The 23,453-nt window shown below is 44.5% G+C and overlaps 1 protein-coding gene across 4 annotated transcripts in view; it reads left to right on the top strand.

Annotated features, from left to right (window-relative positions):
* C3H12orf75 (chromosome 3 C12orf75 homolog) overlaps positions 1-23,453 on the top strand; it is a 76,458-nt gene that overhangs the window by 38,107 nt on the left and 14,898 nt on the right. For 2 of the 4 annotated variants that reach the window (XM_068272791.1, XM_068272790.1), the window contains exons 2-4: positions 2,041-2,137; positions 14,569-14,706; positions 21,963-21,987. In XM_068272791.1, coding sequence (XP_068128892.1) covers positions 14,649-14,706; positions 21,963-21,987 — 83 coding nt within the window. In that variant the 5' untranslated portion in view covers positions 2,041-2,137; positions 14,569-14,648. The remainder of the gene's footprint in view (positions 1-2,040; positions 2,138-14,568; positions 14,707-21,962; positions 21,988-23,453) is intronic. The other 2 variants (XR_011030033.1, XM_068272792.1) reach the window with 2 other exon arrangements.

Below are 23,453 nucleotides of genomic sequence, written 5' to 3'. Positions count from 1 at the left end.
AATCCTCATCTAAATATGTCCCAAACATTGTAATACTCTGGCCCCCAAATGATCATTGGCTATCGCACTACCAACCCAGTATTGCATCTTTAAAGAGAACCTGAGGTGAGTTTGATAAATCATATCAGGACACAGAGGCACGTTCTGTATACAATGACCAGCCTCTGTGTCCTTACAGCGTTCCTCCCCCCCTCTGCTGTCCCCCTTTTAAAAAAGCGCCAGGCTAGCGACACGCAGATTGTTATTCACCTCTGCCTGTCATTCACCCGTTGCTCCACCGCCTCCTGTATAGCGCGGCTTCCCGCCTGTGTCCTTTCCCTCCCCGCCTCCATAAGCTTCCTCCAATTGGCTTTCGGAGGCGGGGAGGGAAGGGACATGGGTGGGGAGCCGCACTGTACAGGAGGTGGGGGAGTGGTGGGTGAATGACAGGCAGAGATAAATAACAGGCTAGTGACAATCTGCATGTTGCTAGCCTGGTTCTTTTTTCAATGGGGGACAGCAGAGCCCTGGGGAGGGGCTGGAGGAACGCTGTAAGGACACAGAGGCTAGTCATTGTATACAGAATGAGCCTCTGTGTCCTAATATAATTCATCAAACCCACCTCGGGTTCTCTTTAAACTCTCCTGCCAATGTTCCTCATTATTCCATTCATCTGAACCAATGAATATCCTCCCGAGTAGTAAAAGAGGAGGAAGCACACTGACCGTGCGCAATAACAGCTAATTGTATTGGAGCTGCTAATCACACTAATTGTTTTGGGCATATGCCCTTCCTGAGCAAACAGTGCCCTAAATACCCTTCCCCAGGAATTATGTCCTCAGTCAGTTACCCACATGTCAGTGCATTAACCCTTAGGCTGGTTCCACACCAGGACGTTGCGTTTTAGGGGACGTTATGGTCGCATAACGTGCCCCTAACACAACGCCTGGTGCTCCCTGCTTTGGACGTCAGAGTGAGCCGCGTTGTGCAGCTCACTCTGGCGTCCGTGATGCCGTGATGCGCACTCTTGGACGCATGCGGCATCACGTGGTCCAGCCGGCCAATCGCCGCACAAGGCGGCCGCTCCAGGAAGTAAACACTGCACGTCACTGAGTGCAGTGAATATTAATTAGCCATGTGCCTGGCCGCTCTCCGCTCCTCCCCAACGTCACTGAGCATGTGCAAACAGTCTAACGCGGCTCTGCCGCTTACAAAGTACTGCATGCAGTACGTTGTCTAATGGCGCAGCGTTACTGTGTAACGCAACGTGGGCACTGTGAACAGCCCATTGATTTTTCATTGCTGTGCGATGGGGTGCGTTACAGGCTGCTCTAACGTGCGCCTGTAACGTCCCACTGTGAAACCAGCCTTACAGTCCTCAACAGGATCAAATATAAAACAAAAATACATGGATATTGTCTACCTCTGCAAAGAGACCTGAGGAGAGTGTAACAACCTAAGCACAGGAGAACATGTAGGTTTTAAAAATATAAAACCGACCATACCAATGTGATGAAATCAGAAGCATGTCATCTCAGCCAAACTCGTAGTCAGTTTTTATTCCTGCAAAAATAAAACACAGTACACATTAATAAACTTCTTAAAGAGGAACTTCAGCCTAAACAAACATGCTGTCAATAAGTTACATTAGTTATGTTAATTAAAATATAAGAACAGGCAAATGTTTGTGATTTCATGAGGGCATGTGATTTCATGAGGGCAGCCACAGTTCCAACTGTCCTGTGTCCTGATCACCCCTCCCAGTTGCTAAGCAACAAGAACAACAACATCAGAAATACCATCATGCTTTGCATAACATCAGGGGAAAAATGCCCGGGCAGTTTTCTTTGATGGAGTGGAGCTTAGCTTCTGTGCAGCTAAAAATGACGCTTTGGTAAGAAAAACAAAGTTCTGATGCTGTGAAACTGTTAAAGAAACACCAAGATTTTCAGTGCTGCTGAGTAGATTTTTAGTCTGGATGTTCACTTTAAAAATAACCTGTGCTTCACGTTTTCATTCATACCTGTTGGCTAAACACGTCTAATCTTCTACTCCATCTAGATTCTTCTTGTGCAGCATCTGTTACACCGCTATTGTACGGCCGTATGACAAATCTAGTGTACCCAAGGCGACATGTGACTTGATGAGATAAACCTGTGTATGTACAGTGCAAAACATATTAATTACTATGCTGTTTTACATGTGTTTTATGGGTGTATTTCCTTATCAGTGAAGGTACTGTCCCTTAAATACCTCAAGGTTAACTCTTTCAGTCAGAAAAGTAAAAAAAGTAACACAGCCTAGTTATTAATGCGTTTAGGAGAAACAGTCACAACTCCCGACACTGCTGATGAAGGTATGTTGGTGTTATGGATACTTGCGTAGAGTGAACACCGCTGCATCCCACCAAAACCCACGACAGTGCACGACCTGGCCAGCAATTCCAAAAGTCACAAGAAAGAAGACGGTCCGCACTTGTCAGTGACGTTATCCTTTATTGATGGACATATCCAAAACATCCAGGGCATCACATCAAATAGCTGACATGTTTCGGACTAACCGTCCTTAATCATAGCTATGATTAAGGACGGTTAGTCCGAAACATGTCAGCTATTTGATGTGATGCCCTGGATGTTTTGGATATGTCCATCAATAAAGGATAACGTCACTGACAAGTGCGGACCGTCTTCTTTCTTATGTTGGTGTTATAATTCACCTTTTTGCTTCGACACCAGTAACTTCTTAGAGTTGCACCTCACAGACTGTGAGATAACTTGACTCTCACACAGCAAGCATTATTGGAGATAGACCGTTCTCAGTCGTCTTCAAAGTACAAGTTGTTTATTCAGGAAACAGATATACAGATACAGTTTGTTTATTGAAAACTTTTAATGTGTGCTACATTTATTGTCATAATGACATTAAATGGTGTGTTACATACCCAACCTGTGAGGCCGCGGGGCAGCATTTGTGTGTTTGGGAGTGATTCACTAAAGGAAATAGCTTGTGTAACCTCCTGTTACTCGCGCTATTTCCACAGCGTGCTTTCTCAATGTAATGTGCAGCACGCAAAGCACGCTGTTAGCCACGTATCGTGTGCTACCATAGGAGCACACGTTATGCTGCGGTTAGTGCAGCATAGTGTACGCTATTAACTTAAACCTCCTTCCTGCTAATAAGGAGCGCTCCTCTCCTCCCGCCCAGAGCCCCTTCGGGTCCAATCACTATAAAGGACATTTATTCCCGCATGCTGTGTAAATAGCGCAAGTAACAGGAGGTTACTTGTGCTGTTTTATTTAGTGAATCAACCCCTTTGTGTGTAAAGGAAGGGGGCAAGGAAACCTGATGATCGTTTTGTGCACTGTGTGTGCCCAGAAGCTGTAGCCACAGTGCAGCTATGTTCACAGTGGGACAATGCATTGCATATCCTACACATGGTGCAACGCATACAGTACATACAAAGACAGTATGTTTCAGTTATCATTTCATGTGGTACGGCAATGCATGCATCACGTTATGTCACCATTATGTCACCAGATGCCACCGCATTGCTGACGTTGCGATGTGAAAATACTATCACAATATAATTGCATTAAGTTAGAAATGCGATTATATTGCCCGATACAATGCCCCACTGAACGTAGCCTTTAAGATGCCTTTTCAGTGTTTCCATATAGTTCACTGTAGTACTGGAGAGCAGAAAGAGGGAGCCCAAGTATTAACCTCCCTGGCGGTAAGCCCGAGCTGAGCTCGGGCTATGCCGCGCAGGGGGAGATCTCAGCCCCTGGTGGGGCGATTTGTGTGCTGTAAATTGCTGTGCGCGCAGCCAGCACTTTGCTAGCCGCGCGCACAGCTTGATCGCCGCCGCACGCAGCGGCTGAAGAGGGCCCCCCCCCGCCAGAGCCCTGCGCTGCCCGGATCAATGAGTTCCGGGCAGCGCTATGGGCTGGATCGGGTGTGCCTGACGTCAGGACGTCGGCTGACGTCCATGACGTCATCCCGATCGTCGCCATGGCGACAGGAGAAGCCAAACAGGGCAACGCATTATATACGCGTTCCCCTGTTTGCTATAGATGCCGGCGACGATCGGACTAGAGGGCCACATGCGCCCTCTAGTGGTGTTTCATGTAGCTACCACTCTGGTAGCTTTACATGAAACAAAAAAAAAAAATTTTAAAAAAAAAAGGATTTTTTTTAATTAGGAAAAAAAAATTAACCGCCAAGGAGGTTAAGCATTATTTATTTTCTGCTAGCTAATTACATCATTTACAATGTTTGAGATGTTTATTTTAGACGAGGATCACAGTGTGGTATGTCTTTTTTTTTAGGTTTATTTTGTAGTTATAGGGGGCTTCCATATTCCACCACAAGTCCCCCCAGGGCTCTATTGAACAGGCTCAGGGGTACTTATCTCAATCTCTCCTGCTGCGTACTGAGGTAGGGTGAACCCCTTGTACTTGGATAGTGTACTGGTTGAGGGCTCTGCCTCTGACACAGGAGACCAGGGTTTGAATCTCATCTCTTCCTGTTCAGTAGGAGACCTTGGGAAAGACTCCCTAACACTGCTACCGCCTATAGAGCGCACCCTAGTGGCTGCACCTCTGGTGCTTTGAGCCCGCCAGGACAAAAGCGTGATGTAAATGTTCTGTGTCTTGTCTTGTACTTGATATGGACCAGGGTGTTTTGAAAAGGAGAGGGGGAGGAGTTCAGGGAAAAGATTGTTGCCTCTAGCTTGTAGAGCAATACCCAAGTTAAGAACAATTTGAGCTTCTATTGCTGAGGTAATATAGAGATAGTAGAGGAATACATAAATGATATGTGTTGCGAAAGAAAACTAAACAAAAGCAATAGAAATCTCTGTCCAATACCCCTACCATAAATTACCAGGCAGCTGGCCATTACAAATGCTGATTTGACAACTGAATTGGGTTTTAAACTGTTTACGATGCAGGAATATTGTTTATTGTCAAGAAGCAAGTTTTTGAAGACCAGTTGAGTCAGGCCCATGGTAGATGCATGGTGTTAGATGCCCTAGTTACAGAACTGAAGGTGTTTGAAGTAAGGCAGCTATTGTTCTCTAGTTTCCTGTCTGCCAGATTATTGATGGACTCTGCTGGAAGGATCTAGTTGTTTAAAATTTTAGATTATTTGAACAATAGACTCTATGGTGCACGATAACAAAGGTGTGTACAGAGTGCATGCCAGTAATAGTATATTATAATTATGTCTTAAACTGGGTTGCGTAATTTTAAAGGAATACTATCGATGTATACATTTATTTTTAAATGCTGTATGTTGTAGCACACATTAGGACAAGTACTAGGAGCAATTTGATTCCTCACACAGCTGTTCCTCTCAGCTGTAAAATCCTCCGTCACTTTTGGCGTCAGTTTTAGATACAAAATGTATCTAAATACTGATGGCTCCTAGAGGGCTAGACCATGTCTCTGCACAGGGGAGTTGCTATCAACTCCTCAGTTTATAGTTTAATTATCACCTTGCTGAAATAATCTTATTGCTATGGTGGTAAGGGGTTAAAGATTCTAGCAAGGTGTGTTTATTATCTTTGCTTCTCTTGACTGATAAAGATACTGATAATGCTAATTGTAGACAGTGGTCTGCCCCTCTCAGCAGCTTGTACAGTGGATGCAGCCTGGAGTGAATCATCACAAGCAGGTAGCCAGGCAACCAGTCTGAGTGTAAACACAGACTAGTGTTATAGCTAGTTATATTCCAGCAATATTACAGCTGATTTAGTTACCTGTTACCACCTCAGATCAGCCTATTTCTCCTCATGTCTCCTGCATGCTGTGAGTGACACAGTGAAATATATTTGTGAGCTGTGTGACAGAGTAACCAAGCAGCTCAGGGTGACCCAAACTACTATGAGCTGTGTGAGAAATGAATTACACTAGTGGTAATGTGTACACTAATATAGAGTATTAAAAAAAAAGTCGTTTCAATCAATAGTATTCCTTTAATTGTAATTGAACTGGGCAATTGATTTTGTTTAGAAAAATATTTTCCATTAGCTAATAATTTGTCTTTTCTAGCTAACTCTATATACGAGTTACATTGCACAGTGAACTTGTTTAAAGGTGCCCACTCACTTATAAATTTTCCCTGCCAGATTTGATCATTGTGAATAAAATCTGCTGGAGATCGATGCCCTCACAGGTCTACACGGTTGTAATTTTTTTTTTTAACCAAAACGAGTTTATTTGAAAAAGCAGTAGAAAAGTGTACACAGGCACTACATTGAGCAAAACAGCATGAAAAGGATAACATGTCAGGGGTTACAAAACAACTGTACAGTGCAATAAATAGCTAAGTAAACATATTAATCTTTGTAAGTAAATATGAGAGACATTTAACATTAGTGTCAGAGATCCTTCATATAATATCATACAGGAGTAAATATTGGTGGGGTATTTAACACAAATATAGAGTGTGCCTCCATTATTAATTACGTGGTCTGGTATTCAACAATTAAGAATATTAAGAAGGGAGCACAGAAGTATAGAGAGACCAGTGCAGAACGCACCAAAGAACAGTGCGCTCAGCAACCGGCACATTATCGATCAATCCATTTATCCCACACTAAATGGAATTGTTGTAACCGTTCCCTGTGAGTGTAGACAAGTTTCTTAAAGGCGATACCATTGTCAAGGCATTTGATCCAGCAAGCAAGTTGGGGTGAGTTTGGCGATAGCCAGTGCAGGGCAATTTCCTGCCTGGCAGCAAATAACGTCTCTCTAATAAAGGTTTTGGTGGCAGCTCTTAAATCCTCATCTTGTATTACTCCAAGTACACATAGTACTGGGTCAGAGGTTACAGGACAACCCATTTTGTCATGGAGGAAACTGATGACTTGCTTCCAAAAGGAATCAACCTGTGGACAGCTCCAAATAAGGTGAAGGAAGGAGGGGGAGGCTATAGCACATTTAGGGCATACATCTTGAGCGTTAGGATTGTATTTGGCAACTTGCTTAGGTAGTAAGTTTGATGAAGAATGTTATTTGGCAACTTGCTTAGGTAGTAAGTTTGATGAAGAATGTAAAGTTGAGTGGCACGATCCTTAACACATAAAGAAACCCTTTTAACCACCTCCAGTGCATCATCCCAGTCCTCTTCACTCAAAGAGAGGCCAGCAGTTTCCCATCTATTCTTAGAGTCAAGCGTTCTGTCAAGTGCATTACTCTCTACCAGCTCCTTGTAAATGTCCCCTATCAGATGTTTTTGGGGGCCTCGCTCAATTAATTGTAAGATTGGGTGTGGCTGAATATCAACCTTGTTGCCTTTAAACTGGGCACGGAATGCATGCACAAGTTGTACATAACGACAATGATGAGGGGTAAATGCAGGAAACTTATCTACTAGCGAGGGGAAGGAGATAATGCTTTGTTTTGAAACAATTTGATCCAGGAATACAACCCCATTCTTTTGCCAGAAGGGCTGGTCTGGAATGGAAATGAACTCCGAAAGCTTTGGATTATCCCAAATGGGGGTATGAAAATCGTAGGACGTAGAACTGTATAAGCCACCTATTCTCTTCCACACTCTCATGGCTTGAGTCAGTATAGTATTGCGGTGCGACTGTAGGGAAATTACTTCCCTAAGGAGGTCCAATGCCACATTGTCTAATGAAGGGTTAACAGTGTAACCTAGCGCTTCAGGATTGTACAAATTAGAAGTGCTAAACCAAGAGGCAACATGTTGCAATTGAGCTGCAAAATAATAATGCTGCATAGAGGGCAAAGCAAGGCCGCCCATACCATTTGGATTAATTAACAAGGAATACTTAACCCGGGCTCTTTTACAGTTCCAAATAAAGGAGAGAAGGTGAGTTTTGAGTTTTTTGAAAAAAGCAACAGGAACATACACTGGTGATTGATGTAGAACATACAGAATTTTTGGAAGGAGTATCATCTTTACTAAATTTATTCTGCCCACAACTGTTAAGTATAGCTTGGACCAGGCTTTGCACTTCGATTGCACATGATTAAGAAGGGGAAAAACCTCCTCCTGCAAGTACATTCTAGGGTCCACATGTATCCACACTCCTAAGTACTTAAAGGTCGTAACAACCTGCAAGAGATTTGAGGACCGAGGTGACCCATCTGGAGGGGAATCAATATATAACAGAACCGACTTAGCTTTATTCAATTTGAGACCTGAGTAATAACCAGATTCCTCTATCGTGCTTAATGCTGTCACCAGGGAGACATCAGGATCCTCCAGGTACAAAACAGTATCATCGGCATAGAGGCCAATTTTCTCTTCAGTGTGCATAGTACGGAGGCCACGAATTAAGGGGTGTGCCCTAATGCGACATGCCAAGGGCTCAACTGCTAAGCCATATAGAAGCGGAGAGAGCGGGTACCCCTGCCTAGTTCCACGACCCAAAACAAACGGACTGGATATCCACCCATTAGTGCCCACCCGAGCTCTAGGCATATTATATAAAATTTGGACCCACCTACAGAATTTGTCCCCGAATCCAAACCTGGCAAGGACCGCCTGAAGATAGGGCCACTCCACTGTATCAAAGGCCTTTGCCATATCGAGGGAAGCCACTATTCTATTACCTCTATTTAAATGGGATGCCTGTAGATTAGTCATTAAACGACGTATATTCATTGCTGTATTTTTCCCGGGCATAAATCCAGTTTGATCCGGATGTACTAATGATAAGATTACTGAATTAAGACGAATGGCGAGTATTTGGCAATCATTTTGATGTCAGCTGTTAATAGGGAGATTGGGCGATACGATTCACAGTGCAGGGGGTCCTTGCCAGGTTTGGGTATCACGATAATCAAGGTCTCTTTTATGGAATCGGGGAGAGATCCAGAATCAAAAGCAGCTTCAAATACTTGTAATAGCAAGGGAATTATGTTGTCTGAATATTTTTTATATACTTCTATTGGGAGACCATCCAACCCTGGGGCCTTTTTGTTAGGGAAGCTAGCAATAGCCATGAATATCTCATCTTGTGTTATGGGTGCCTCCATAGATTCCATTTGCTCAGGTGACAGTCTCGGGAGGGTGGTCTCTGAAAGAAAAATCTCAGAGTCCGTCTGTGTGGCATGTGTTTGACTAGTGTAAAGGGATGAATTAAAATCCTGAAAAGTGTCATTAATGGCAGCGCATCCTGTAACTATATCACCAATAGAGTTGCTAATGTGTGTGATAACTGGAGGGGAGGCGTATACTTTAGAAATTTTGGCTAGAAGGGTACCCGCTCTCTCCCCCTGTTAATAAAAAGCCTGTTTATTAAAGAAGAGCCTGCTTTTGGTTAGTTCCTCCAAGGTAGAGGTGTGCTGCCTCTCTAATCCTTTCCAAGTGGCCTTAGTTGTAGGGGAGGGGCATTCTACATATTGCCTCTTGGCTTGCTCTAATTTGAGCATGAGATCCTTTTCTTTTCCTTTAATATCTCCCTTACATTTAGCTATAGCTCCCATCAATTCCCCACGCAGATAAGCCTTAAAAGTCTCCCAGACCAGTGGTATATTATCCTCATCCCTGTGATTCATAAGAAAATTATCTATGTGCGTAGGTATCTGGTCAGGCTTCGTCATCAAGTCCAGCCAAAAGCGATTCAGCTTCCAAAACTGGAAAGTGGTTTTTAGACCCCAATCCAAAGTCAGAAGAATAGGAGTATGGTCAGAGACCAGACGTGGTAGCACACCTACAGCATGTACATATTTCAGGGACTCGGAGTGACAAAAAAGTGGTCAAGGCGTGAAAAGGTACTAAAGGTTGAGGAATAACACGTATATAATTGACCCGCCGGGTGAAAGTGACGCCAAACGTCGGTGAGGTGGATCTCTGTCATTAAATTAGCAAATGATGTATTTTTATCAACTCCCGGGGGGACACGGTCAAGGCTAGGGTTTAGCACCGAGTTAAAATCACCCATCCATATTGCCTGGGAGCAAGGAAACTGAGTTACATATTTCAAACCTTCCTTAAGAATAGTGGCAACACGATTGTAATTTTAATCCATTTCTAGCTGAAATAGAAATTATCGATCGGTCCAGACAAAAGATTTTATTTGATCTGCAGCGTGGCAGTATGTCATTGCCCAGGGCCCCACAGCCGGTGATGGGCTCCCCAGATCTCCCCTCAATTAACCTATGAAAAATGCAGCTCAGAGCAGTAACCTCGAGCCTGACTTGTGGTAGCCGCTGGGAGGTTAATGCAGAGCATAGCGCGCAGGGGCCATTTTAACTCACCTCCCCTGGGATCCAGACGCCGGCAGCTACTCTCCTTCCGGTCCTCGAAGGCTCTGGATCCCTCTTGTGGGTTTGCTATCTGTCGCCATGACAACAGTCAGCTATCTCACTACAGGGTTACAGCGCCACTCGGAGGATAGTGGGAGAACTGCAGTGATGGATCCCAGGGAGGTGAGAGTGTGCAGGGCCTGCTGCAGGCTCTCTGGGAGTATGTTTTTTTTTTCTTGCTTTTAGGATCAAAAAGCTAATGAAAAAATTGTACCGCTTTAAAGGAAACCTAAACTGAGAAGGATATGGATGTTTCCTTTTAAACAATACCAGTTGCATGTCAGTCCTGCTGATCTCTTGGGCTGCAGTATTGGCTGAATCACACACCTGCAACAAGCATGCAGCTAATCCAGTCTGACTTCAGTCAGAGCACCTGATCTGCATGCTTGTTCAGGGGCTGTAGCTGAAAGTATTAGAGACACAGGATCAGCAGCAGAGTCAGGCAACTGGTATTATGGGGTCCCTTTAGGACAATAAAAAATCAGGAAGGAATCATACCCCCAGGGAGGTTAATAGTGCATCCCCAGAGGCACTTGCAGAGCACTTGCAAGAGACTCGCCACTCACCTGTCTCTGCAGTCTGTGTCTTTCTTTCTTCATCTCCCTGATGCCTCTTCTCTGTGACCCGGCAGCATGTGTTTATGTACATGCCACTAGGTCACAGAGAAGAGGCATTGGGGAGTTGAAGACAGAAAGACACAGATAGGATGCGCGCTAGGACAGAGAAGTGGTGAGTGTGCTCTGCTGCAAATATTCTGCAGGGGCCCCGGGGGTGCATTATTAACCACCCTGGCGTTCTATTAAGATCGCCAGGGCGGCTGCGGGAGGGTTTTTTTTAAATAAAAAAAAAACTATTTCATGCAGCCAACTGAAAGTTGGCTGCATGAAAGCCCACTAGAGGGCGCTCCGGAGGCGTTCTTCCGATCGCCTCCGGCGCCCAGAATAAACAAGGAAGGCCGCAATGAGCATCGTCGCCATAGCGACGAGCGGAGTGACGTCATGGACGTCAGCCGACGTCCTGACGTCAGCCGCCTCCGATCCAGCCCTTAGCGCTGGCCGGAACTTTTTGTTCCGGCTACGCTGGGCTCAGGCGGCTGGGGGGACCCTCTTTTGCCGCTGCTCGTGGCGGATCGCCGCAGAGCGGCGGCGATCAGGCAGCACACGCGGCTGGCAAAGTGCCGGCTGCGTGTGCTGCTTTTTATTTCACTAAAATCGGCCCAGCAGGGCCTGAGCGGCAGCCTCCGGCGGTGATGGACGAGCTGAGCTCGTCCATACCGCCCGGCTGGTTAATCGACAGGAGACCAGGGAGGGGGGCTGTAAGATGGCTCTGGGGCCCGAGGGAGAGTAAAGGGGGAGTGGTGATCCTATACATTTTTAATAGATTTCATGCTGTAATCTATTAAAAATCTATTTGCAGTGTGTGGCAGTAACAATAACAACAATAACATTTCTATATCGCTTTTCTCGCATAGGACTCAAAGTGCCTAATAGCGCAGTAATATATCCATCACCTCTGACCAGATTTCGATCAAGAGAGGGATTTATCTTTTGGCTAAATTGGGTGGCTAACTTAAAGCAAACCCGGGATTTAGAGCCTGTTTCCACTGCGTGCAATGCGATTGGCCGCATAGCAAGCAAACTGCAGTCAATGTTGAACAATAGAACCGTTTCCAATGATGGAATGGCATGCTGCAGGTTTTCACAGATTGCGGCGCGACCACACGGTGGCAATGCGGCCAGTGGAAACGGGCCCTTAAAAAAAATTAACAAAATACCTCACTAGAGGGAAGGCCCATGCCAGCCCAGTAGCACAGAGCCACTCGTGTATAGAGGAAAATGCTGTACACTAGTGGCTCCGTGCAGCATGGCCACACTTGTCAAATAGGTTCAGAGATGCATTGTGCTAGAACAGTGGGCTCGAGGGGTTCAAGGGAAACCTTAGTACTATTCAAAGGCTTCCCTCTTCTAAGGTGAATATCTAATTTTTACCCAAATTTTGCTTCTGTTACACTTAAAAACAAGATTTAATCGAATTTAGATGGGAGCCATTTATGAACACAATAATCCAATCATAAATATAGCACAACTTTTAAGAAAAAAAGGGATGTCCTTTATCAATTTATTTCAAAAATACAAACACTGTATGGGGAATGAAATTCAAATCAAGTCCACCGAAAATCAAGTCTTCTCTTTGTATATGGAATCTGGGCCTAGTTTAATAAATGACCCTGCAGACCTGGCCCAAATCTATCAAAAATCTGCTGTTGGCAAAAAAAAAAGCTTGTCTGTTACTCAGTTGTCGGCCATTATTTATGATAATATAACAAATTTGCTAGCTATGTAACGAATTAAAATAAAAAGCCACAGCACTTTATTTAAAAAGGACACATTTAATCTGCATATACAAATGGAATTGGTAACAGAGGGAAAAAAACTAGCATGCCAATTCAGGCATGCTGGATAATGGAGCCTGCAGATAGTGGTGTGCGCTGGGTCTATTTCATGACTGTTTTTAGCCGAGTTTAAGTGCACCTTTCTCCCTGCTGAATATAGGTCATGATTGTACGTGTTATAAAAAGATGACTTTGTAAACATTACATCCATCAGACTTGACATCAAAACAGTTTGTTCCATCCATATTCTCTGTTGAGCATACTATGTTAAGTGGCAAATGTAATATTTATATAGATGTCCATACAGTTTAGTACATTGTCTTTTGTAGCATCGGACTGTACTTTTGATATTTCTGAGCACCTCAACATATGGATGTCCTCTTGGCTTTTTTAAAAAAAACATGCTTATTTGGATTTTATAACATAAAATAGATATGTAGGCATGAACCAAGAATCAGTTGAGACTCGTCAATAGACACAGCAAAAGATTACCGTACATGTAAAGTGTTACAACAAATAACCGATTCCCAGGAGACTGTGAAGAGTCTACAGATGACCGAGATAATCAACCATGAATCTTAACAAACTCCAACTAACCCAACACCACAACTCCCTCCCCTTCCCATCGATTGCTCTCTTATGGGATCAAAAAGAAATAGTGACCTATCAGGATACCTGGGTATTTAAGAAGTAGAAATAGTTGTAGATGTGGAAGGACTAGGAATACTGTGAAAGAGATACAGCAGTGGTTCTTTATAGTGAGTACTAGGGCTGCACGATTTTAGGGAAAAATCGAAATTGCGATTTTTCTCTCAGAAATTGCAATTTCGATTTTTCCCCGATTTTTTTTTTTTCAAATGCTGGGGGGGGAGAGGTTGGTCCGCACTGCCCGGTCCTGTCCGTAATACTTTGCTTCTGGCCCCGCTGTGCGCGGATTGGCCAGAAGCAGTGAATATGTATGAGAGTTAATGAGCGGGGAAGGGGGGCGGATCCACTCCAGCAAGCGGCCGAGCACATGCAGCATTACCAATCACTGGCTAGCGATTAAATGACGGCAGCGGTAGGCGGAGCTGTATGCTCTGTACAGCTCCGCCTACCACTGCCGTCATTCCATCGCTAGCCAGTGATAGGTAATGCTGTATGATGTGCCTGGCCCGCTCGCTCTAGTGGATCCGCCCCCCGCTCATTAACACTCATACATATTCACTGCTTCTGGCCAATCCGCGCACAGCGGGGCCAGAAGCAGTGAATATGTATGAGCGTTAATGAGCGGGGGGCGGATCCACTAGAGCGAGCGGCCAGGCACATCATACAGCATTACCTATCACTGGCTAGCGATGGAATGACGGCAGTGGTAGGCGGAGCTGTACAGAGCATACAGCTCCGCCTACCGCTGCCGTCATTCCATGCTAGCCAGTGATTGGTAATGCTGTATGTGCCCGGCCGCTCGCTGGAGTGGATCCGCCCCCCCCGCTCATTAACTCTCATACATATTCACTGCTTCTGGCCAATCCGCGCACAGCGGGGCCAGAAGCAAAGTATTAAACAGCAGACCGAAAAAAACGATGGTACTGACGATCAGCAGATCGTCTTGCCACGAACCGCGGTTTCGGTTTTAAACCGAAAAACCGTGCAGCCCTAGTGAGTACCGCACTGTAAACATTTAAGGAGATGAGATACCTGATCCCAAAACTGTGCTATTTTGGGCATTGCCATATGCAATGAACCATGCCAGCGTTTGGTAGGCCGCATTTGGGGCATTCTTGGGTATAGCACGAAGGGGGTGTTTTATAATGAGTATTAAATGCATATTTTGCATGGTGTATAAATAATATATGAGACTCTCTCCAGGACTCATTAATAATTAGGTTGCGATATGTCTGTATACCTTCTACTATTTTTTCTTCTAAGTGGGGAGTGTCGAAATACTTAGACCAGCGTTTCATATTAAGAAGAGCCAACTTAGAAGCTTGAATATTTTGGAGACCTGAATGGAGTGTGGAAAGGGAAAGTATCTCGCCTCCAGGACGCATAAACAAGTCGAATGGGGTGAGTGATCTGTCTGTGAGGTGCTTACGGACATATGATCAGATCTGGCCATACATCAAGAAATCAGACTTAGGTAGATTCCAATCATGGGCTAAATCGTGAAAACTGAACCATCTAGAGTTGGACATTTCAAAAAGTTGGCAGAGTTTGCATAGACCACGTTCCTCCCACCTAAGGAAGGCCCCATGTTGCATGCCAGATTTGAAAACTGGGGTACCCCTGAATGACATGTACTTGGAGTCCCTCCAAGGTAGGTAGAATAGCTTTCTAGTTTCCTTCCAAGTAGTGATTGTATCTTGGACAATAGCATTATGTCTTAACCTGGGAGGCAAAGATGCCCAATTGGAGTGTAGGAGCCCTGCTGGGGACCACGGTTCAATCATAGCATTTTCTAAGGCAAAGTTAGAGAAACCTGAAGTTTTAGATAGCCAGTCTCTAACATGATGTAACATACATACTACATTGTATAATCGAATGTTGGGAAGATTGAGACCACACATGCTCTTTGGGAGCAGTTATGGGTGGAGCTCTACTAGATAGGAACATCAATTCACTTTTAGATGTATTAATCTGAAACCCAGACTCCTGACCTATGTACTGTATTGTATTGTATTGTATTGTTCTATATTGTTCCTCGGGATTGTCTTGGAAAAGATTATGTCTTCCGCAAAAAGAGCCTGGGCAGTCCACATCTCCCCAATTGAGATGTCCTTGATTGATTTGTCTAGTAGTCTAGCCAAGGGTTCAAGGGCATGTGCCTCTTTGTAGTGAAAAAGGGGAAGATAGGAAACCAGGAGTGTATATGTGTGCATTAGAAGAAAGATACATTGTTCTATAAAGATTCATAAAATTACCTGAGAATCCCATTTTAAGAAGAACAAGGTCCAGCCATTTCCAATTTACCTCGTCCCAAGTTTTGTGTGCATCCAGAAGAAGGACTGCACTTTTTTGATGTGTAACAGAGGGTAAGCTTTAACTTGTTCTAGAATAGTTAAGAGTTTCCTAATATTGGAGACGGCTGATCTCCCTGTTACATAACCAACTTGGTTGGGGTGGATTAATTTCGGCATATAGGGGCCAGTCTATTGGCTTCAAGTTTTGTTCGAATCTTAAGGTCTTGGTTTATAAGGGATATGGGGCGATAGGATTCAGCTTTGGTGGGGTCCGTGTTCTTCTTATGGATCAGTTTAATGTATTTTTCATTGGCTGAGGGTAGAAATTGGCTTTCCTTGAGGATCTTGTTATATACATCCACAAGGGTGGTGATATTTCCTTTTGGATAATTTTATAGAACTCAGAGGATAACCCATTAGGGCCTGGCGCTTTGTTATTGGCTAAATCTTTAACTACAGAGGTAATCTCTGGGGCTGTAACCGGAGCATTGAGATCAGCAAGTTCATTCTGGCTAAGGTTTTTGAGGGGGATTGTCACGATCTGAATCTGCTGGTAACATCATGAACTCTCTGGATGAACTTCCTATGTCTCACCAGCAGATGTCACCAGTCTCTCTTCAGGGATTGTGCAGCCTGAACTGCTCTCTGCCCACCAGCAGAGGTCTCTACTTCAGGAACATTTCTGTTGCAGACTGCTAATGAAGGCAGGTCTGGGATCACATGGATATTGTCATCTGACCTTTCAGCACTCCATATAATCAGCTTCAGCCGACCAGTTCACTTCTAGTTCATCAAGTCTGCTTCCTGGTCCTGTTCTCTGTGTTCTAGCCTTCCTTGCCTTGCTCTTGTTACCTGCCGTGTATGACCTTTTGCTATTCCTTGACTAATCTTTTGCCTAAGCGATTATATCACTGTATGATTCTCTGGTTTGACTTTGCTTGTATGACTACCCGTTGCCTGTCGATATCTGGTTAAGTTGCCTTGTGTGTGTATATATATATATTGTATATAGTTTATGTGTTATATATTAACCAGGTTCCAGGGTTTAGTGTGCACACTTGATATATACTGTATACTTAAGGCTGCCTTGCATATTCACTATATGCAAGGAGCACTTAGTGTATATATATCCCTTACTACTACTAGTCCTGTGTATGGTTTCCTTTTGCAGTTGCATATTTTCTTATTTGATTGCCTGGTTTCCGTGCATTAAGTCAATGTACGTTTTGATGCTATTTGCTTAATTTATGTTACAATAAACCTTTGTTATTTTTTCCTTATTCCTGGTCTTTGTGTATTTCCACATTAGTGACAAACCTGCATTTCTTGCAATTCCTATGCACTGCACGTGATGTTTTATGTTACCAGTGCAGAGGTATCGTAACAGGGATGTTGTCTAACCAAGACAAGCTGCGATTTTCATCGCAGGAAGAGGAGTATAGGCTGCCAAAAAAATTGGCAAAAATATTGTTTACGTCTTTAGGAAGGTGTATGGTTTAGTGAAGGTTTCCCTCATTTGTCCTCCTGGCTAATCCATCAGCATCATCAACTTTTGTTCTACTTGTACTTGTCTTCCGGTATTCCCTAGTACCTTGTTGGGCATCTTCATACACGGGGGACTCATCTTCAGATGCCATATCAACAAATCTGTTTGCTTCTGTTCATTTGGTTTTCTTGGCAGAAGATAACTGGAGTGGACTGCCAGTACCTTCTCCAGCGGATTGTCTTTAGTCTAATCTCTCTACACTGACCTGCTCATCTTGAGTGGTTCTATACAATATAGCTCATTGCTTCCATATAGTTTATCACAATAGTGACAATAGTACATTGTAACGTGTCTAATGTATGCTCCAGTCTACGCACACATCATGGAAGATTTTACTGGGGTTCTGGGCTTTTTGACATTAGTTTTCTCACTTTTCAGAACCAGCTATCTTTAGAAAATCCAGAAGTGAGCATGGGTAGAATTATTGACGTCCATTATCTAAGCAAGAAGCTGGTATGCTGAAATGGAGTATCTGTAAAGCCTTCTGCATGGGACAGTGAGGTGTATGCACTAAGCTGTGTAAAGCAGTATTAAGTACGTTAAAGAGAGTCTGAAGCCAGATTAAAAATGGCTTTTAAGCTTATATTCAGCAGGGGCATGTCTGCCCCTGCTAAAACGCCGCTATCCCGCAGCATAACGAGGGGTCTTTACCCCCCAAATCCCCCCTGCTACCTCCGGGGAGCGCTTCCGTGTGAGGCAGGGCTATGAGCCGCAGCCCTGCCTCACACACGTCTATCAGCGGCGATTCTCCGCCTCTCCCCCGCCCCTCTCAGTCTGCCTTCGCTGAGAGTGGCGGGGGAGAGGCGGAGATCCGCTGCTGACTGACGCGTGTGAGGCACGGCTACAGCTCTTAGCCCTGCCTCACACGGAAGCGCACAGGGGCAGCAAAATCCACGACCAAGTTGGCCGTGGATTTTGCAGGGGGGATTTGGGGGTAAAGACCCCTCGTTATGCCGCGGGATGGCGGCGTTTTAGCAGGGGCAGACATGCCCCTGCTGAACATCAGCTTAACAGCCATTTTTAATCTAGCTTCAGACTCTCTTTAAGTCTTATGCATGATGACAAGAGTATAACGCATTGCATGTGCACATTGCGTGCTGATTGCTACTTGTATAGTAGTGTACTTTAACCACTTGCCGACCGCACGCTTATACCGTGCGTCGGTAAAGTGGCAGCTGCAGGACCAGCGACGCAGTATTGCGTCGCCAGCTGCAGGCTGATTAATCAGGAAGCAGCCGCTCGCGCGAGCGGCTGCTTCCTGTCCATTCACGGCGGGGGGCTCCGTGAATAGCCTGCGGGCCGCCGATGGCGGCTCGCAGGCTAAATGTAAACACAAGCGGAAATAATCCGCTTTGTTTACATTGTACGGCGCTGCTGCGCAGCAGCGCCGTAAGGCAGATCGGCGATCCCCGGCCAGTCAGCGGCCGGGGATCGCTGCCATGTGACAGGGGACAGCCTGTCACTGGCTGCACAGGACGGATAGCGTCCTGTGCAGCCCGGTTCACCAGGGGGGGCCAGGTAGGAGAGGGAGGGGGAGGATTTCGCCGCGGAGGGGGGCTTTGAGGTGCCCCCCCCCGCAACACCCGGCAGGCAGGAGCGATCAGACCCCCCAGCACATCATCACCCTAGTGGGGAAAAAAGGGGGGGCGATCTGGTCGCTCTGCCTGCACCCTGATCTGTGCTGGGGGCTGCACAGCCCACCCAGCACAGATCAGCTAAAACAGCGCTGGTCCTTAAGGGGGGGTAAAGGGTGGGTCCTCAAGTGGTTAAGACAGTTCCTAATCCTGGTACACATCTTCAATTTTGATTGTCCAATCACTGGCCAGTTTTATCACCTCCATGTAGTATGAGGGTCAACAGATTTTAAATAATATGAACAGATTGAGAAGGTAAGCTCTCACACTACATGGAAGAAGTAAAATTAGCCAATTAAAATTGGATGTGTGTGCCAGGCTATGGAGGTGGTAAAATTGGCCACTCATTGGCCAATCAAAATTGAAGGCGTGCACCACGCTTTAGGCCCCATTCACACTTGCGGTTCGAGTCCGCAAGTGTCCAGAGGTCCGGGTCCGGGGGCCGCAAAGAGACCATACGGGTCTCTGCGGTGGCCACAAGGCGGCACAAGTTGCGGATCCGGAATGTATCAGTTCCGGCTACAATAAAGTAGCCGGAACTAGATACTTTGCAGTGCCAGAAAGGCACCGCAAGCATTGGGGATACCGGCGTGTAGTCCGGGCCCCCCAAGTGGCATAGGACCGGTGCTAGAAGCATCCGGTCCTATTGCCAGTGTGATGAGAAACATCCGTTTCTCATTGCACAGCATGGGCCGCATGTTCGGGTCAGGATCCGGCCCGGGTCCGCAGCCGCACCGGGACGGACTGAAAAATAGCGCATGTTGGAAAAAAAGCCAGACCGTCCCTGAGCTGCGTTCCTGGATCGGATCCGGACGGTGCATGAGTGTGAATGGATACATTGATTAACAATGTATCCATTCACCATCCGCTGTGTACGGAGCGTTCCGGGTCCGGGGAAGCCGGACCTGGAACGCTAATGTGAACGGGGCCTAACACTTAAAAGACATTACTACTTAATATGTGGCCGTTCAGGTTTTTTTAGTGCAATGCATTGCTGTTGCCTGATTTTTACCTTTTTGAGAACAGTGAGGTGCACATTATGGCATTCAATGGATGTGAAGGAGGCGATTTATGTAAAACTAGAACAACCATATAGAAACTGGTGTAAAGCTGTGAGGAAAAAGGTCATCTTCAGCTATACATCATGTAATTCAAACTAACTATAGATTATTTTATAGATCATCTAATTCAATCTAAAATCTAAGATACAGGTCCAGTCAAGTTTATTATTCTTTGGATACATTTTATACAACTATCGCAAACTGTTATGAAATTGGCCTTGCGGGCATAAAAATCTCTTAACAGTGGAAAGGATATAACGTCAGTCGGTATGCAGAGATTACGTCACAAATGGCCGCTACGTTAACCTTCTTATTCTTGGTATTCATGATTTTATACTAACAGCCAGACATTCTTTGGAAGCTTAGTAACAATCCATGTATTTGTTGAGATTATTTTAAGCACCCTCTTGGTGTGTTTGGATGATATGGCCTACAGAGCACAGCTTATAGACAGACTGTTATTGTTCCGTGCCTTCTCATGACAAAGTATGCTCTAATTTTCCATTGCACGGTTCCTTCTAGCTCTTTTGTAAAGTTATGAAATCTGACTAATTCCATGTCAGCTTTTCAGAAGACCCTGAGTTCTGCATGGAGTTTAAATCTCCATAGTTTCCATTTAAAATGCACCAGATTTATTTTTCTTTCTTTTGTGATGTCCTTGGTTTCATCGTGCTGTTCAGCTCTTCTATCCAAGGCCAATTAAAAATAAACAAATCTCCATTAAAGACTATTCTCTAATGAAGCTAAAGTTTGGGTACTGATGTTTCTGCGGTATCGGCTGGTAATTTTCCACCAGTCGTGCTCAGGCAGTTCTGATCTATTTCCATGCAAGCTGCATGGCTTTGTCTGTCTTTCCCTGCTGTCAGCTTGTGACTGATTATCATTCACCTGTGTGGGAATCTGCATGTCTGCTCCCATTGGATGACCTCAGTATAAAGATCTGCTTCCTGCAGGGTTTCCTTGGGTTTTCATAGCTTCAGTTTAAGCCCGTCTTGCTGTCGCTTCAGCCCCCGATCGTGTTTCTTGTTCTAAAGATACTTTGCTGGTTTTGCATCATATATTGGTTCATTGCCAATATATATGCATACCAGCACGTTTATTATTTTCCTTGTATTCGTGTTACGTTGATACATCAGTGTCGCTGATATATACGTACACGAACTGTTTATTTTCTGTGTTCAGTTAGTCAGTTTTCCAGCACGTTTTGGTAGTTTGCGCGTACCGTGAGCACCCGTGCTGAGCTAGTTATCCTGTTCCTGGTCCTGTTTGTGGATTGCGTTCATCTCTGCGAAGAGATAACGAATCCTTCTGAATCCTGTTCTGTTACTGTTTGTGGATTGCGTTCATCTCTGCGAAGAGATAGCGAATCCTTCTGAGTCCTGTTCCCTGTATTACTCCAGTCCTAGTCAGCGTTCCTGCTTATGTCATATATCGGTTCATTGCCGATATATACATATGTTAGTCAGACGTTACAAATAGTTTCATTGATAGCTGTAATTGTAATACGCTAGGAAAACATACTTATTGTATATTTATCTGTGTTACGTTCATCTATCTTGATCCTGCTGTTTCCTGTCCTGTCTTTGTGAGGCACGCCATCGCCGCAGCGCATTGGCTGCCTCATTCCAGTCTGTCTGGTTTTGGACGCTTGCTGTCGCTAAGTAGCCGCTAACTAGCAAGCGTTCATTCTGTCTACCTGTCCTGATCTCCTCAGTTCTGGTTTGTGCGCTCAGCGCTACTTTGCGCTGAGACGTTATAACGAAAGCATTGTTCGTGGCTGTCAGATCTGCACCGGCTCTGTGCGCCACAATCTCCTATTGGAGTCAGTCCTCCCCTCCACTATACTAGGGATAGCCTGTTTCCTGGTGCTAGTGTGTGTACCTCCTCCACGCCAGCTCATGCGTTGCATGCTGACTGTGGAGAATACACCACCAAGCCTTACACATACTTTATTAGGTAGGATTGTATCACTTTAGCGATGCAATTATACTGTACGAAGCAACGCAGCCTGTCACTATGAATGTAGCCTTAATATAAATGGAATATACTGTATACTGGCTTATGTTCATGACAATTTACATTTCTATATTACATCTTCATTGCAATTTTTTTTTATTTGTAGGCTGTACGGGACCATCCAAAGATACGTGAGTAGTTTGTTTCCTGCATGACGACTTTTATTTTAAACGCGTTGCTTCGCCCCATTGGAGTGTATCTATAAATTAATTTGCATGTCAATATAATATCAACCTGTTTTGTGTCTGCTTGGAGGAGGTAAGTCCACCACTGCCTCCCCGTTTTTTTTTGTTTTTTGTTTTTTTTTAAGTTTTAGCTACTTTTATTTTTTGGTGCCTCTGTTCATTTTCACATTTATTGTAAAGAGACTTTGTAACAAAATGTTCATCCTTATTTCTTCTATCCTATAAATTCCTATACCTGTTCTAATGTGGTCTGTCTAACTGCAGCCTTTCCTATTTGCACAGTGGCTGTATTATCTCTGTTATATGATCTAATCTTTTCTCCTCTGTCGGGCTGAGGCTGGAATGTGTGGAATGTGCTGTGCTGCTTGTGATTGGCTAGAAGCTATACACACCCTCTCCAGGCCCTCTACACACTCTGTATGACTCACACACTCAGCTCTTCTCAGCGTATCACTTGCTATGTCTTTTGTTTGTAAACACTGGATAAAAATGGCAATTACAAGCCAGGATTGCAGCAGGGAGGGAGAAACAGCACAGAGGGGCCCAGGAGAACATAATGAATACAATGGTATGCTTTTTATTGTAAGAATTTTAGAGTACAGATTCTCTTTAAATGTTTTTCTGTTTTTAAAGTTTCTAAAAAAAGTAAAAAACAAAAAAACAAAAACTCTAAACATAATATACAACTGCAATAAAAACTGTTTTTCTCACTACATCCGCCACATTAGGGTTCTTTCACATTATGTGGTGCACAATGAGTACATCAAAATGCAACACTTTCATGCAAAATAAGTAGAGTAGAATGCTATACATTACATACGTTGCATTACACTCTAGTCACCATGCGCAAGACTTTATGCACGTTATTCTGTTTACCCCAGTTTAGTGAATATACCCCATATCTCCATTGCTTTGCAGTGTATTACTGTACTTCCAAAGTAAAATGCAAACTTCTTTATGTAAACTATGCATTTATCTGCATTTTGCGGCATTGTCATATCTGTTTTTTAATTAACCTCTTCACTGTCCCTATACACAAAGCTTGCTGTACATGCAGCCTGTTATGAAATCTCTTATGTCCACTGATTATTACACCTGTCAGACCTACAGAGGCTGCCATCTTGTCTGTACCAGTGCATGATTGTTCCACGGAACTCACTGAGGCAGTTTTCCAGCCTTAGAACAGCCTTAGCAGCATTTAATCCTTTCCAATCCTGTGTCAGATTATGTTCCACATTGGCATTTTCCAGGCTCCATGTCAGACATAGTCCAACATAGGAAAACATGGCTGCCGCTAGGGGAGCCGTTGCCGAATGTAGTCTGACACTTTGATCACCGTCGGTCCCAGATCTGGTATGACCTGGCGTCAGGCTAAGTGCCAGACAGAGTCTGACTCTTTTATCCCCTTTGGT

The sequence above is a fragment of the Hyperolius riggenbachi genome, chromosome 3 (assembly GCF_040937935.1).
Source record: "Hyperolius riggenbachi isolate aHypRig1 chromosome 3, aHypRig1.pri, whole genome shotgun sequence".
NCBI classification, from domain to species: domain Eukaryota; kingdom Metazoa; phylum Chordata; class Amphibia; order Anura; family Hyperoliidae; genus Hyperolius; species Hyperolius riggenbachi.
This window is presented reverse-complemented; position numbering and strand designations above follow the sequence as displayed.